We start from the raw sequence: 17,833 nt of genomic DNA, 5'->3' as shown, positions 1-17,833 counted from the left end.
AATAAACTTATTATTGCCCATGTTAGTTTAGTTTAGTATTTTTTTATATTTTTTGCCTGTATTTTTATAATTTTTTCTTTTTCTTTTGATGATTATTTTTATTTTTTTCATATAATTATTATAGACTTGATTGATAATGTACTATGTTTCTATGTTGATATTTTAATAGGATATTGTTATCCTACTACTAATTCAATTTCAAGTCTTATGCATTTATAACCTATTTATTATTATATTATGTTTCTTTTATATATGAAATTCAATAAAAAGATTGAAAAAGAAAAAGAAAGAGTATTCCTGGTAAAAGTATGACACTGTTTCCCCACAGTTTCATATTCAAACTGCTATGGTTCATAAAATCCTTGGCATCTATTTCAATTCACACTGACACAATAACTAAACATTACAATTAATCTTTCTGCTCTGATGCTGGAGAAAGAGGGACATTCAGCAATGGTTCGCACACCTGATTGGATCATCAGGCAGATACATTCAGTGGCCAACGAACTGAATGAGTTTTGTATGGAGGAATGATCTAAAATTCCTCCTCATTGCTGTGCAAGTCTGATCAGCGGCTTCAGGAAATGTTTGGTGGAGGTGATTGCTGCTAAAGTTCTACCAGGCATTAAATACAAGGATTCACATATTTTTTCCAACCTGGACTGTAAATGATTAAACAATGTGTTCAATAAAGACATGAAAAGTACAATTGCTTGTGTGTTTAGACAGATTGTGTTTGTCTATTATTTTGACTTAGATGAAGATCAGGCCACATTTTATGAGTAATTAATGCAGACCAGGTAATTGCAAAGGGTTCACAAACTTTTTCTTGTAACTGTAAATGGATCAGTTTCAAAGTCCACATTACACAAACCCAATGAGCCTCTTAGTCAAAGCAAACCAATGAAAATGGAGAGATGAAAGAAAATACTAAATATTTTACCCACAACAAATGTAGAGGAGATACAGCCCACTTAAGTAATGATGGTCATGCAACAGGATATTTATAGTACTGTGGCAACCCACTTTCTGCGCAGGTGAAACGGCTCACAAATAGCCCGCGCGCAGAGAGAGACTTTGGTAATGCACCTCTGACGTCATTTCTGCCCAGAGAGGGCGTGAACTAGGGATTAAAGGCCAGCGCCGTGAAGTTTGAATAAATTAGTCTCGAAACGACTTACCGACTGCGTGTCATTGCCTCTAGCTCTGCATGTAGTACATCGCTACATTGGTGAGCTCGACGGTCCAAACGGGATTTGGACCAAAGATGACCGACTCTTCATCTGTTCATGCAGTTTCGCTAAAACTGCCGACTTTCTGGATGCTGCGACCACGCGTGTGGTTTAGCCAAGCAGAAGCCCAGTTCCAGATTCAGCAGATATCCTCTGATTCCACACGTTACTACCACGTGGTGAGCGCCCTCGACCAGGAGACGGCCTCCCAGGTTGCAGATTTCATACAGTCGCCCCCGGAAGAAGGCAAATATGAAGCATTCAAAGCGCTGCTCATTGGGACCTTTGGCCTCTCGCGGCGTGAGCGAGGTGCCCGCCTGCTTCACCTGGACGGTTTGGGAGACAGACTGCCGTCAGCATTAATGAACGAGATGCTGGCCCTGGCTGACAGACACAAGCCCTGCCTCATGTTTGAGCAAGCGTTCCTGGAGCAACTGCCCGAGGACATACATCTGCTGCTGGCCGACGCAGATTTCAGTGATCCCCGGAAGGTGGCGGCCCGGGCAGACGTGCTGTGGAAAGCCAAGAGGGAGAGCGTGGCATCCGTCGTTCAGATTACCAAGCCACACGCCCATCAGCAGACCAGGCCCGGCAGGGGGGCGCAGAGGCAGGAGTGAGGAGGCCGGTGAACAGTGGTGTTTCTAGCACCAGCGGTGGGGCACAGAAGCCTTCCGTTGTCACCTGCCCTGCAAGGGCCAGGGCCAGCTGCCACTAATGGCTATGGCGGCTGGCCACCAGGACAGCCTCTTGTATGTCTGGGACAAACTGTCGGGACGCCGCTTCTTGGTCGACACCGGAGCAGAAATCAGCATCTTACCCCCGATGGGATACGACACCCGCAACAGGAAGCCAGGACCCACCCTGAGGGCCACAAACGGCAGCACGATACGGACCTACAGCACCCGCACAGTGTGGCTGCAGTTCAGCGCCAGCCGGTTCACATGAGACTTCACGCTGGCTGCCATGGCCCAACCACTCCTGGGGGCGGACTTCTTGTGAGCTCACAGCCTGCTGCTCGACTTGCAAGGGAAAAGACTGGTACATGCCAAGACTTTCCAGACATTCTCCCTGGGTGAAGCCAAGTTGCCGACCCCATACCTGGACTCCATCACACTGTCGGACAACGAATTCACCAGAATCCTGGCGGACTTTCCAATTATTCTGGCACCGCAGTTCATGGCAGCATGCCCAGACACGGAGTACAGCACCACATCTCGACCCAAGGACCACCCCTCCACGCTCACGCACAAAGGTTCCCCCCAGAAATGTTCCGCCTGGCAAAGGAGGAGTTCAAGAGGATGGAGGAATTGGGGATCATACAGAGGTCCGACAGCTCATGGGCCTCCCCCACTGCACACGGTGCCCAAAGCATCCGGGGGCTGGAGACCATGCGGCGACTACCGCAGACTGAACAAGGCTACAACTCCAAACCACTACCCCGTGCCACACATACAGGACTTTGCAGCAAACCTACACAGGGCAAGAATATTTTCTCAGGTAGACCTCGTCTGGGGATACCATCAAATCCCGGTACACTCTGAAGACATCCCCAAAACAGCACTTATCACCCCGTTCGGCCTGTTCGAATTCCTCCGAATGCCGTTCGGCCTGAAGAATGCTGCACAGACATTCCAGCGGCTAATGGATGCGGTGGGACGGCATCCTCATAGCCAGCAGTAGTTGTCAGAAGCATCTGTCCCACCTCCGCCAGCTCTACTCCCGCCTGAGTGATTTTGGCCTCATTATCAACCCGGCCAAATGCCAGTTCAGTCTCAACACCACTGATTTCCTGGGCCACAGGAATACCAAAGATGGGGCAACACCTTTGCCTGCTAAGGTAGACACGATCTGCCACTTTGCCTGGCCCAACACAAAGGCCTACAGGAGTTCGTTGGTATGGTGAACTTCTCCAACCGTTTCTTCCCCTCAGTAGCCGGTATCATGTGCCCTTTGTACACCCTGATGTCGGGTAAAGGCAAGGACATTACTTGGGACGAGGAGGCCGCGGCCACTTTAGTTAAAGCCAAGGAAGCCTTGGCAGATGCCGCGATGCTGGTGCACCCCAGAACGGACGTTCCGACCGCTCTCACAGTGGATGCATCCGACACAGCAGTCGGTGGGGTGCTGGAACAACTCATCGAGGGGCTCTGGCAACCCCTGGCGTTCTTCAGCAAGCACCTACGACCACCCAAACTCAAGTACAGTGCCTTCGACCGGAAGCTGTTGGCACTGTATCTGGCAATCCGGCATTTCAGGTACTTCTTAGAAAGCAGGCCGTTCACCGCGTTCACGGACCACAAACCGCTGACCTTCGCATTCACGAAGGTGTCTGATCCCTGGTGAACCACCACCAGTCTGCCAGCAGCGACATCTGTCCTACATCTCCGAGTACACAATGGACATCCAGCATGACTCGGGAAAGGACAACATCGTGGCGGACACATGCTCCAGACCAGCTATCCAGGCCCTGTCCCCGGGGGTGGACTATGCAGCACTGGCGGAGGTGCAGCAGGCAGACGACGAGATGCCCAGCTACAGGACTACAGTCTCGGGTTTGCAGCTGCAAGACTTCCTCATAGGCCCAGGTGAGAGGACCCTCCTGTGCGACGTGGCTACCAGCCAACCCCGCCCTGTCATCCCAGCGGCGGCGGGTTTTCAACTCCATACACGGTTTGGCGTACCCACCTATCAGGACAACCGTCCGGCTGGTCTCCAGCAAGTTGACATGGCACGGACTTCGTAAACAGGTGAGTGAATGGGCCAGAACGTGCACGCAGTGCCAAACATCCAAGATGCAGTGGCACACTAAAGCCCTACCTCAGCAGTTCGAACCCACCCACCGGAGGTTCGACCACTTTCATGTGGATATCGTGGGCCCCCTACCAGTGTCCCGAGGAGCACGGTACCTCCTAACTATGGTAGCCTGTTCACGAGGTGGCCAGAGGCGGTCCCGCTCACCGACACATCTGCCGATTCCTGCACCCGAGCACTGATTGCAACCTGGGTAGCACGCTTCAGGGTACCGGGCCACATTACCTCCAATAGAGGCGCCCAGTTCACCTCCAGCCTGTGGTCGGCTGTGGCCAGCTTGTTGGCTACGCAGCTACACCACACAACTGCCTACCACCCACAGTTGAACGGACTAGTGGAACGCTTCCACCGTCACTTGAAGTCGGCTCTCATGGCCCGCCTGAGAGGACCCAACTGGCTGGATAAGCTTCCCTGGGTCCTGCTTGGAATTCGCACAGTGCCCAAAGAGGATCTGCACGCCTCATCAGCCAAGTTGGTGTACGGCGCACCCCTGGCCGTCCCAAGAGAGTTCATACCAGCCCCAAGGGGGCAAAAGGAAGAACCCGCAGCAGTCCTGGACAGACTACGCGAAAGGCTCGGCAACCTGGCCCCCGTACCAACTTCACAGCACGGACGGACCCCGACCCATGTACCCAAAGACCTGCAGAACTGTAAGTTTATGTTTGTATGAAGGGGCGCACACCGGCCGTACGCGGGGCCGTTCAAGATGCTCAGGAACAACGGGTCCACGTACTTTCCGGACATTGAGGGGAAAGAGGAGGTTTTCACAGTGGACTGACTCAAACCAGCCCATGTGGACTTGGTGCAGCTGGTCGAGGTTCAGGCACCGCAGCGGAGAGGCAGACGGCCAAACAGAGACCGATCCAGACTGTGGACATTGGGGGGTGTATCGCCGGTACTGGGGGAGGGTTATGTGGCGACCCACTTTCTGCACAGGCGAACCAGCTCACAAATAGCCCGTGCACAGGGAGAGACTTTGGTGATGCGCCTCTGACGTCATTTGCACCCAGGGAGAGCGGGAACTAGGGATTAAAAGCCAGCGCCACGAAGTTTGAATAAACTAATCTCGAAATGACTTACCGACTGCGTGTCGTTGTCTCTAGTTCTGTATGTAGTACATCACTACAGTACCATCCCTAAGCCATTTGTACAAATATAACCAGAACACTGTGCAACATAGTCGAGGGAAAAGTGACTGGAACCTTGATATAAGAGGTTGATTGTAAATAAGTATTAAAAGGAGGGAAGAACAAAGAGAATTTTCTAGCTTAGAACCTAGACAGCAGAAGGCAACACAGAAATAAAGAAAAGGAATTTTGTTAGTGGAAGAGTGACAATGGAATTGCCAAGGGAAGAGAGAGCCTGTCATAAAGCTAAAAAACTCAAATCAACAGAAAGTGATTAACAAAAAAACCCACTGAGAAGCAAAGACCAAAGTGAATGGCCACAGAGAAGCAGCTGGGACTGTTCGGTAGAAGTGGGCAGGACAGCTGTGATGGCAGATACAATGTATGGACAAGTAAACCCAAAGAGCTGAGTCTGGATTCTCACATTATTATAACGCTGGTATTAAATTAAAACTGATTCCAGGATTGAGCCTTTTAAAGAAAATTTATCAAACAGATATGTGTGAAGAACAGCAGATCGTTCTGATGAAAGGGCTGAATTTGCTCACCACTTTATGCTTTCTAAATAAAGCAGATGGAAATAATCTGATGAAACAATGATGTAAATTTTTACAGTCACGACTCAGCTTGAGACACCCTGAAACAGTTTCACATGGAATACTAAACATTCGAGGTTGGTTTTGATGAAAAAATACAGCTCTTCTAATGAATGCAGCTAATAATCCTTCAAATCTCTTCCACGAAGCAGGGGTGTAAAGCCATTCAGAGAGAAATCAATTATCACCATGGTAACAATTCCACTTCATCTCAGTGCTTAGCCTGTGCATTAATCCTTTTGACTGCACGGCCATAAAAAAAATTACATAGGAAAGAAACTGATAATTTCACTTGCAAATTCCAGTCTTAATCCCTGTTTAAGTACAGAAAATAACTTGCTCTGTTATGAATGGGGCAGATGTGTCATGGGCACAAGACATTCTGTAGATGCAGGAAATCATGGGACTCTTCCTCCTATGTTAGTCCAGATTTCATCCCCAGCTGCTATCCAACACTTTAAATAGCCCACACCCACTTTAACATATACTCAGTTAATCACCTTTACCATTATAAACTACAAACTGCTCCATTCATTTCTGAAACGAAACAAAATCTATATAAACTTATATCTGTCCCAGACTAAAACTTGCCTTGCAACAGATTAGTTAGATAACCTTAGAATTATAAATAACTGCATCCCTACATTAATTTCTGGGTTTTACAATTCACGTACATTCATACACACACACACACATCCTTACAGATACATTCATTTTTATGCTTCATTGATATAATGAATAACAAAGACAAAATGATACTGATGCCAAAATAACTGAATTTCAAGTGAGTTTTCTCCAAGTGAACTGCTCTTTCACTATTACGCAACTCTCAGATTCAGTTTACCATTCTGATATCGCAGGAAAAGAAAATTAGTCCCTTTCACACTTGGGCAGAACAACAATTTGCCAAGAACTATTTAATTATCATGACAAAAACTGCTGAAGATTTGTTTGGCTAAATGAACAAACTGGGAACCCCTGATGTGGTGATGAGAATTGCTCGGTTGATATTATTGACAGAAGGGAGTATCTTTGCTGGGGTGAGGCCGGGATTAGTGAGGGGCTAAGTGAAAAGTGATGAGTCACAGTTGGAGAGGGAGAATCAAAACAAAATAAAGCATTCTATGAAATGAGGGCAGTTGGGGAGGGACAACACAAAGACAAAATTTATGAACTGCTGAGATGTAGGGTGTGCCCAACAGGTTGAGCTGTGCAAATGGAAAGAGAAAATAATTCCTACCCCCCTTAACATAAAATTAACTTCTTTAATACTGTATCCCAAATCTGACGAAACTCTTCAACCTGCCTTCTTTTCTACTGACGTTGTCAAATCTGCTGAGTAGTTTCAGTACCTTCTCTTTTAAATTTATAGCAGATGAATCATAAACTTAGAACGTGTCCCATTTTAAAGTGAATTATGGAGAGGAGAAGATAAAGAAAAAGCATTCTTTTTTTTAATAATCACACTAAATATCACCACATTACTGAGAACTTTATCAGACAGTGGGTAAAATATGAGAATAATTTGACAGGTTTATCTAAAAATAGACTCCATCCAGTCTGATGTTTTAGTCACTCATGTTCAGAGAACTGTGTGTAAGGAGATTCTGGGCTCTAAACTGGAGAAAAGTCAACAGGTCTATTTATATTGCCTTTTTAATATAGCAAAACTTATGAGATACCAGGGTCAATGGCCAAAATTTCTGATCAGAGATACCTTAAGGAAGAAAGTGAAAGCAAAGTAATTGCAGAGCTGACACAGTGGTGCACAAACTCATTTTGCAGGCAGGACCTATCACTGGAGTCACTTGTGAAAGATCCTGATGTGAAGATTGGTTTATTTCAACCACACAGACCAGACAGTGTTGGTCATATGAAATAAGACACAAATCCTAACAATAATTAACAGAATAATTTCTGTTAAGATTCCTAGCCGGAATGTTTTCCAGACCTAAAAATGTCAAAATTTATGATTGATATTTTTCTGAGTGGCAAAATAATTCACTTTACATCAGTTCTGAAGCCCTTTTCTATCTAGAAGCTCAACGACAGTCCAGATCATGTCATTAATTTTAAAATATTTATTGCTTTATTAGTTAACAATGCATAAATCTTATTAGCATTTGTCCAACAGGGAAATGACACCAAGTGCATTGGTTCTGACTCTGTGAAAAAGTGTCAAGCTCTACAAATTTCTCCCTGCTCTCCATGCCAGATAACAAGTGCTTACGGAACAGCTTCTCCCATACCTGCTGGCATGAGGGATCCATCTCCACCAAATCCTCCGTTTCCACAACTGGCTCACTGTCAGGGGAGGTTGACTCGACAGGGATGACCACAACAGGGCTGACGTGTTCAGACAGAGCGGAGGCTCGCAGGAAGTTTGGAGGATTCTGCAAGAGAAAAGACAAATAACTATACTCAGTAAAAACATGATCACTTGCTCAGTACCCAGTCAACTGCACACCATACATGCTTTGCCAAGTGGATTATTCAGCCTACAGGTGAAATATTAACATTTCTAAATTGATTTATTATTGCCATATGCAACAAGGTACAGCAGAAAAACTCTCACTTATTTATTTCTGGAGATCCAGCATGGAACAGGCCTTTTAAGGCATGCTGCACAGCAATTCCCCTTCCTAACCCTAGCCTAATCACGGGACAATTTACAATGACTAATTGACCAATTAACACACCAAATCCTACACCTTTGGACTGTGGGAGGAAACCAGAGCGCCCGGAGGAAACACACACACAGTCACGAGAAGAACATACAAACTCCTTACAGGAAATGGCGGGATTTGAACCTGGGTCACTGGTAAAGGGCTGTGCTAACCATTATGCTACTCTCCTGCATACCCTTCACACAAATCAATTCATTACAACAGTGCACTGATGCAGTACAAGGTAAAACAATGACAGAGTGCAGAATGAAGTGCTACAATTACAGAGAAAGAGCAGTGCAGGCAGACAATAAGGAGCAAGGAGAGATGGTGAGGTCAATAGTCCATCTTAATGGACTAGGGAACCGTTCAGTAGTCTTATAACAGTGGAATAAAAGTTGTCCTTGAGCCTGGTGGTTTCAGGCTATTATATCTTCATTCCGATGAGAACGGGGAGAAGAGAGAATGTCCGGGATAGGTGGAGTCTTTGATTATGCTGGCTGCTTTACTGAGGTAGCGAGAAGTGAATAGAGTCCATGAATGGGAGGTTTGTTTCCGCAATGTGTTGTGTCCTATGTCCTCAACTCTCTGCAGTTTCTTATGGCTACAGGTAGGACAGCTGCCCTAACAAGTCATGATGCATCCAGATTAGATAGCGATAAGATACTTTTTTGATCCCAAAGGAAATTACAGTGTCACAGCAGTATTACAAGTGCACAGGTATACAAATATAAGAAAAGTAAGCAGGAATGAAAAATAAGTTAGCCCAAACAGTGTAACAGGAGGGGGTCATCACTTCCCTGGCTAGAGCTTGACTCATTATACAGAGCATAATGACCCCATATAGCGCACTTCGAAGCAACACAGTTGTCTTAGTCTATTACTAAAAGTATTCCTCTGGTCTGCCAAGTTGGCATGCAGGGAGTGAGAAACATTATCCAAAATTGCCAGGATTTCCCGTAGGGTCCTTTGTTCTACCACAGCCTCCAGTGTGTCCAGTTTGACTCCTATAACAGAACCAGCCTTTCTGATCAGTTTATTGAGCCTGTTGGCATCACCTATGTTGATGCCATTGCCCCAGCACACCACCACATAGAAGATTGCACTGGTGACAACAGACTGGTAGAACATAAAGGAGAGCCCTGCACACTCCAAAGGACCTCAGTCTCCTCAGGAAGTAGAGGCGACTCCGGCCTTTCTTGTACGCAGCCTCTGTGTTGATGCTCCACTCAAGTCTGTCATCCAGGTGCACCCCAGGTACTTGTACGTCCTCACCATCAATAGTAACAGGGAGCAAGGTACGCTTATCTTCCTAAAGTTCATCACCATCTCCTTTGTCTTACTAATATTGAGCTGCAGATGATTCAGCTTGCTGTATTTGACAAAGCCCTCCACCAAGGCCCTGTATTCATCCTCCATTTATACACCCAACTATTTCTGCAGGTGACATGATTCATTGTTGTATCTAAAGTCCGAGGTATACAGGGTAAACAGGAAGGAAGCGAATACAGTCCACTGTGGGGTCCCCAGTGCTGTTTATAGCCATGTCTGACACACAGTTCTGAAGCTGCTCAAACTATGGTCTGCCAGTCAGGTAGTCCATTATCCAGGACACAATGGAAGTGCCAACTTGCATTGAACAGAGCTTTTCCCCCAGCAATGAGGGCTGTATAGTATTAAAAGCACTTGAGAAATCAAAAAATATAATCCTCACAGTGCTCGCCCTGCTTATCCAAATGGGAGTAGGCTCTGATTAGCAGGTAGGTGACAGCAATGTCATTAATAAAAACTGATGAGGGTTAATGGGAACATGCCAAATTTATTGAGCCTCCTGAGGAAGTAGAGGTGCTTTTGAAGTTTCTTGGCTTTGGCACAGAAGTGGTTGGGACCATGTCAGGCTGTTGGTGATGTTTATTCATAGGAACCTGTACCTCTCAAACCAAACCTTTAACCTTCTCAACAAACCTTTCCCTTCATTAGTTTATTTTCCTCATTTGCTCCTAATTTTTTTTAAATGGTTTTGGTCACTTCATTGAAAATCTGTCCTTTGCTGTAAGATACATTTTGCCCTGGTTACCGCTCTAACTTGCTGTGAACATTTTATATTTGTGTGAAATGCATACAACGTTCATGCCTTGTTACTGTGGATTTCAAAATGCAGCTTCAATATCATGTCCATGTTTCAACCAATGTTGTTGGGTCAGTATTCTGGCATCTCCAACTCCAAATCAGCATGAGATCAACAGTACATTCAAGGCTTAGTCATAGAGTCATGGAACACAACAGCACAGAAATAGGACCTTCTGCCCATCTAGTCTGTTCCGAACTATTTATCTGCCTAGTCCAGGGGTCGGCAACCATTACCACTGAAAGAGCCATATGGACCCATTTCCCACAGAAAAGAAAACACTGGGAGCCACAAAACCCATTTGACATTTAAAATGAAATAACACTGCATACAACGGGTTTTTTTTTGCCTTTATGCTATGTATAAACAAACTATAATGTGTTGCATTTATGAAATTGATGAACTCCTGCAGAGAAAATGAAATTACATTTCTGCATGCAACAAAAACATTTTGAACTCTGAAAAAAAGACGTTGGGTTGAAGGTTACTCCATAGTTAGCCTACCTTCGATCGAAAAATTAAAAGAAATCGCGCACTGGCGGGTGTCAGGGATTGGCAGTGGTGACGTATATTAATAGCGATAAAAAAACACGTTGTGGCGGTGTGCTACACGCAGCGCTAAAATAACGACACTGCAGTCAAAGATAACTTTATTCGAACTAAACAGCCTTGCTTTAAAGCCTCCCTCAACCCGCCCCCCCATGGGCGCAGATGCTCCAAAAGACACGTACTCACAAACCCCCGTAGGCTATCTCCCTTAGCCAGAACGGTGGCTAATTGTGAGCCGGTTCGGATGTGCCAGGAAATGGGGTCGCCACAACGTTTTATTTAGATTGTACAAGATCACCATAATCTTCAAATTTCGAATTCCATTTCAAAAACTAACAAACCACGGGGAGTCGCAGCACAGAGATGAAAGAGTCGCATGCGGCTCCGGAGCCGCGGGTTGCCGACCCCTGGCCTAGTCCCATCGATCAGCACCCGGGCCACTGGCCTTCTTCCCCACCCGTTCACGCATCTACACAAACTTCTCTTAAATCTTGCAATTGAACCTGCATCCACCACTTCCACTGGCAGCTCATTTCATACTCTCATCACCCACGAGTGAAGAAATGCCCCTCGTGTTCCCTTTAAACATTTCACCCTTCACCCATATCCCAAGATCTCTGGTTCGAGTCTCACTCAACCTCAGTGGAAAAAGCCTGTTTCCATTTCCCCTCTTTATACCCCCCACAATTTCGGACCGAGACCCTTCGTCATTTCCTGCCGAAACGTCAACGGCGCTTCTCCCTATGGATGCTGCCTGACCTGCTGTATTCCACCAGCATTTTGTGTGTGTTGCTTGAATCTCCAGCATCTGCAGATTTCCTCGTGTTTGCACTTTAAAGGAATTATGGCTTTGTGCTCCCAGATCCCTCTGTTCCACCACATTCCTCAGTGCCCTATCACTCACCCTGGCAACATAGCTATAGTTTGTCCTCCCAAAATTCAACATCTCACACTTCTGGAAGAAATGCAGCTCGGCTCCAAAGGACAAATTTAACATAATTTTTTGTGTCAATCCAAAGATCTTTCCAATGAGCTCATAAGCAGCCCTCAGCAACATCTTGCTGTGTGTTTGGGTCATGACCAGAACAAGAGGTGTTGCACACCCTGCATCTTGCTCGTCTCCACCATTACAACCCTGGTCCATTTCACCACCTCAATTGAACTGGCTATCTTATTAAGGAGGCAAACTGGTGCCTTCCAGATTGTTCATTTCTCCTCTGCTCCTGCAGGCAATTATTCTATTGCCCTAATGGCCATGCCAATCTCACTGTTGAGGTCTGCAAGTCATTTTACCTTGATGGCAGGCGCAGCCGGAGAAACGGGCTCTCTGTGTGGTTGTTGAGCAGGCTTCTTCACGACTTCAGATATTTCCTGTGGATGCACAACTCTCTGGAATTCTCTGTTTGCTGTTTCCTGTCTTCATGACTGATAACTCGTAGACCTACTTCAGCACTGACTTCAGCAGCTACCTCAGCAGACCACCTGATGATTCTGAGCTTAAAATTAGCATCAAGTTGACTATCCTGCATGGCCAAAGCTTTCCCATCCCAAGTAACAATACTCAGCATTGGAGAGACTTTGGGTAGGCCATACAAGTTCAGAGATATGAAAGCCCCTATCTTAAAATTCGAAGCTCCTGAAGGTCACTGTTCCCAGCGCTGCGTTTGTAGATTAGCCAAATATCAGATTAGTTACTCAATGGACCTCTACCGTTGTTGGACAATGAAGCTAGCAAGACCAACAGGTCATTGTCTATTTGCCAATTGTTTGTTATCTTCTAAACTCCACCTTGGAAAGCAGTCATCTTTTTCTTCCCTATAACCTTAGGAAGAAAATCTGCTAGGTTTTGATCTCCTAACCAGTCCACATTGTACCAAAAATCAAAAGCCACTTCAGAATGTTACACTGAAACCTGTGTTGGGTGGGGCAGCAACACTTTATACCATTTCCTATGTTAGATGAAGCTTCAAAACAGCACATCAGCCACGACCAGCTTACAAATGTCTTCCCGCTCTATGCAAGTTAAAATCTGATTCTCAAGTCATGTTTTTTTTGGAAAAGAATGAGTGACTCTTAAAATCTAGAAAGATATTTTCTGGGCTTGGAGGATGCTGTTTCCTTCCAAAGAGATAACAATTTGATAATTAATTGCACTTACCATGAAAAATTCATCCAAAACTCAGAAATTTAAAGTGAACTCTGAAATCCTAAACTATGGTATAAAACATCAGCATTGCTGATCTGGGCCCCTATCAAGGGCATCGCTTGCAAACAATTCCTGATGCTTAACTAATGCTAAATATAATAGCCATAGGGACTGCTGCATTTCCTCGACTAAGAGCTATTTGTTTACATTTCAGTACGACCTTGGTAATTTGGTGCATTGCCAATAGCATTTTTAAGCTACCTTGAGAACATAGTCTTCTCTCACCGCTACACCAATTTACCCCTCCTTATTTGACAAAAACAAGAGCTTTCTGATCCAATGGCAGCTTTCAAGATTCAGCCAATGCAAAAAAATCCTGGGAATCTGCTGCAAACTGTGTAAACAAGAGTTGTTCCACATTTATGGGAACTCCAGTGATGCCCGCCACCAGAGACTTGGCATCGGAATCTCACAGACGCTAACATAAATGGATTAATTAGGAACTAAACCAGCTCAAAAATCCTCTACCTGGTACAATCACTTCACTGTTCGCATCAAAATCATGAGACAATCTGCAATGTTTAAAAAAGATCATTCCACACAACTCACATTGCTATTAGAAGCTTGTGCATGCCTCTTCATCTACTTTTCAAACAGCTTTCTACTCACAAAGAAATGGCAAAATCAGATCATGTAAGAGACATGTCAGAGGGAATACTGTGGACTGAAGGAACTTTAATTAGCTGGAGAGGGATTATGGCCATCTTCAACAGAAAGTAGCATTTATACTATGTACAATGTGAGGATCAATAATCAAATTGCAACACGGTCACTGGAAATAAGTACTGTTAATTTCAGCGGAGGCATCTTGGGCTTCTATTTACAGTGGGGGGGGTGGAAGCTTGGGAGAGATGAAGAAATGCAGATGTAACATTAATGAGCATTAATTGTCAGAAAGTGTAAGAGAGGGAATGCAGACCAGTCTTGATAAAGGGATCAGAAGTGGAAAGAGTGAGCAGTTTCAAGCTTCTGGGTGTCAACATCTCTCAGGACCTATCCTGGACCCGTTGTATCAATGCAGCGACAAAGGTGGCACAACAGCGGCTATATTTCATTAGGAGCTTGAGGAGATTTGGTATGCCACCAAAGACGCTCACAAATTTTTATAGATGTACCATACAAAGCATTCTAATTGGCAGGCTGCAAGAGAGTTGTAAACTTAGCCAGCTCCATCATGGGCATCAGCCTCTGGAGTATCTAGGACATCTTCAAGGAGTGATGCCTCAAAAAGGTAGCGTCCATTTTTAAGTACTCCCATCACTGAGGACATACCTTGTTCTCATTGCTACCATCAGGAGCCTGAAGGCACACAATCAGCGATTCAGGAATAGGTTCTTCCCCTCTGCCATCAGATCTCTAAATGAACAATGAACCCTTGAACACCCCCTGACTATTACTTTAATTTCTACTTTTGCACTGCTGATTAAACTAACATATATAGGTTGGCATCTGTCTGTCTCAAACGGCAATGGGTGATGGATCATCATTATCACAAGCCTGAGCAGAAGGTATTGTGATCCTGAGATGCCCAGACATGAAGATCCCTCTCTCGGCCTCCTGTAGGCTTTATCTCTCCTGAGGCTGCCCACAAGGCAGTGGGGCTATATACTCATAGCTGGGTATCTGGTTCACGAGCACCAGGGCGTGTCCACACATGTGCAGGGGCCAGACCTCCTCCCCATTCTCTGTAGTTCAACCTGAGTCCGAATTCTGTAATTCACATTTTTTCCTAGTATTATGTATTACAATTTACTGCTGCCACAAACGCAACTTTCACAAGGTTTGCCAGTGATATTAAACCTGATTCTGATTACATCTGTACCTGATAAAGTGTCCACTGACCATAGTTACTGAGAGCATTTCCCCATGGAAACTGGCAACCATTCCTATCTTACACTGTACATGTCAGGATAGTCACCTTAGATGGCCCAGGATTCATAATTTAGCGCACAGAAAAACATAATGAATATAATTAACAATGTCAAAAGGAAAACATTGTATGCAATATTCAAAATATGTCACTAAATGAAGTAAAGCCAGAAATTACTTTGTCATTTGGAAAATACTCCTGTTATTATCTTATACTCAACTCCTATCCTCTTCAGAAAAAAACATTTATTCTCTTTTCATTTTCAATGGGAATAAATGACTACTGGAGGAATGAATAAAAAGACAACTGAGGACTGCATTGAAATCAAAGGGGGCCTCTTATATTGGTGAACCGCTCATGAGGGAATTCATGAACAGATGTGTTTATTCTTTCAACCTTGCATTGTGATCAGTGCAAACCATATGCTGCAGTGTTAGAAAATGGCAAAGATTGCGCAGTGATGACAAAATGAGTGAGAATCAGCCAATGGTTATCCATATCCCAGCAAAGTGAAGTAGAGCTGCTTTTTAAGTTAACACTGGAATAGACTGAAAAGCCTGTAGGGCACTGCAAAAATAGCATGTGTAAATAAGACTCAAAGCAGAACTCGCAGTGGGTGCCTTTTCACTGAACGACAGAATTTTGTAACAGATGTAATCCAAGCTCAAGCAAGAGCCAAAGGAACTGGGCTTTAAGGTTTCTGCACAGAGAGCAAGGGAGAAAAAAGTGGGGAAGAGAGTGTGAGAGAGAGAGAGAAAGCAAATGCATAAGTTTTGCTTACATATCTCGTACAGTACTGAAGGACTGAAAGTTCTCTTCCATGTCCCTCACATTTCTACTCTCATTTCCTACAGGCACCAAATATTGGTGGGTTAAAATGCCAACGTCCCAAAAGGTCATTTCTCATGTAGGAGTCCACACAATATCAAAACAATATTCAATACCAATTGAATATTCACATATATTTTAAGCCATCTTTTGCCAAGTTTGCATCAGCCAACAAAAGCTGAGAGTATAGAACGGGCATCGAAGATAAAACATCTCAGAAGTTATTGTCAACATGGTTAAAAGGTGGTTATCGTTTTTCAAGGTCAATTGTGGGAATCTGCTCATGTTTTTTTTTCCATTTGTAACTCCTCAGCACAAACCGATCGTGCTGCAAGGCCCAAACATCATTCAGTCATGGGCTGACACGTAGCCAGTGCCTAAGTCAATACAGCTCCAATAATATCAATGAGTTGGTATCATGCGGGACAAAGCAGTTCCAAAAATAACTAGAGCAAACAGGAATCACAATATAGTGCTCATGGGTCAAAGGACCGTTCAGAAATCTGATGGCATATGGAAGAAGCTGCTCGTAAGACGTTGAGTGTGATTATTCGGGCTTCTGTACCTTCTTCTTGATGGTAGAATGGCAACAATGTTAAAGAGAAGAGACCATGACCCGAAAGGCGCGGGTTGTTAATGATGGATGCTGCCTCCTGATGATATTTTAAATGTGGGGAGGGTTGTGCCTATGATTGAGCAAACTGAGTCTAAAACCCTTAGCAGCCTCTTGTGATAGTGTACATTGCAATATCATCGTAGATAATACCTGGACGCAGAACGCACGCACTCTTATGACTCAATCACACTTTATTTTACTTGTGCACAAGGACAACAGCATGAGCCCCCACACCATCAACACAGTGTTCTGAAATGGTATGTTATACAGAAGTGCCTTGTCAGGTATGGATACTGACCAGTTGGTTAATTGGGATGTTTGAATTCCTTACTTGCAAGATCAATCACCATTTACAATAGAGATGTTGAAAGTCAATAGAAACAACAAGCTGACAACTGATGACACTTTGAAGTTAGTAAAACAATTGTCCCCAAATTGTGTGCGCCTTGGATCGTTAATCTCGTCTGTAGTGAGCAGTGGTCTTACTTCAAAGGCTCTGCACTCCTAATGGTTCAACAACTTTGTACAAAGAGAGGTGATGGGGAGCAAGAGACAACCTTTTCATTATTGTCCTTTTGGAGGCTAATTTTGTGAGTGGATATCTGGTGTGAGACAAGGTGTGATGTGGAGGGTCATGGAACCCTGAAAGAGCAAAACTTATTTTGGTCTAAAGTAAAGCTTGACAAATCTGGTAAGATTGCAAAATTCTTGTCATAATTTGATGATTCTCACATGTAACTAAAGGTATCTCAGTAACCTTTTATCAGCCTCTTCTAATGATATTCTTGACGAATTTACTGGTTTTAAAGTGCAGAAGGACATGTGAACATGTGTTTCTTAAATGCACTCTCTGAATGCAGTTAGGACCTCTCGCCCACTCCCCTGTAGCCTCTTTTTCCTCCATGGAAACTATTATACGTCTTTTGCCAAACTATTGCCAGCAACATGAGTTTACAGTCCCAATGGAACCATCCACATCAGTGCACATGCCAGTTTATTAAAATCACACTGAGGCAGTTTCAAATGCCTTTGGTCAACTTCATTATTTACATTCAGGAAACCCATATGGATGTGAGCACAAAACACAATATAGTTTTGTATTCTAAGGGGGTCAATTCAAATTTTTAGGTTGCTTTACTATTTGCAGAAAAATACAAGTTAATTTTGAAGACAATCGAGATTCTGAAACTGCTTAGAGAAGTAC

The 17,833-nt window shown here is 44.4% G+C and overlaps 1 protein-coding gene across 4 annotated transcripts in view; it reads right to left on the bottom strand.

Moving 5' to 3' along the window:
- hip1 (huntingtin interacting protein 1) overlaps positions 1–17,833 on the bottom strand; it is a 353,299-nt gene that overhangs the window by 91,203 nt on the left and 244,263 nt on the right. For all 4 annotated transcript variants that reach the window (XM_059973084.1, XM_059973085.1, XM_059973083.1 and 1 more), the window contains one exon: positions 8,016–8,159. In XM_059973084.1, the coding sequence (XP_059829067.1) occupies positions 8,016–8,159 (144 nt within the window). The remainder of the gene's footprint in view (positions 1–8,015; positions 8,160–17,833) is intronic.

This window comes from Hypanus sabinus, chromosome 6 (assembly GCF_030144855.1).
Source record: "Hypanus sabinus isolate sHypSab1 chromosome 6, sHypSab1.hap1, whole genome shotgun sequence".
In the NCBI taxonomy this organism is placed as follows: Eukaryota; Metazoa; Chordata; class Chondrichthyes; order Myliobatiformes; family Dasyatidae; genus Hypanus; species Hypanus sabinus.
This window is presented reverse-complemented; position numbering and strand designations above follow the sequence as displayed.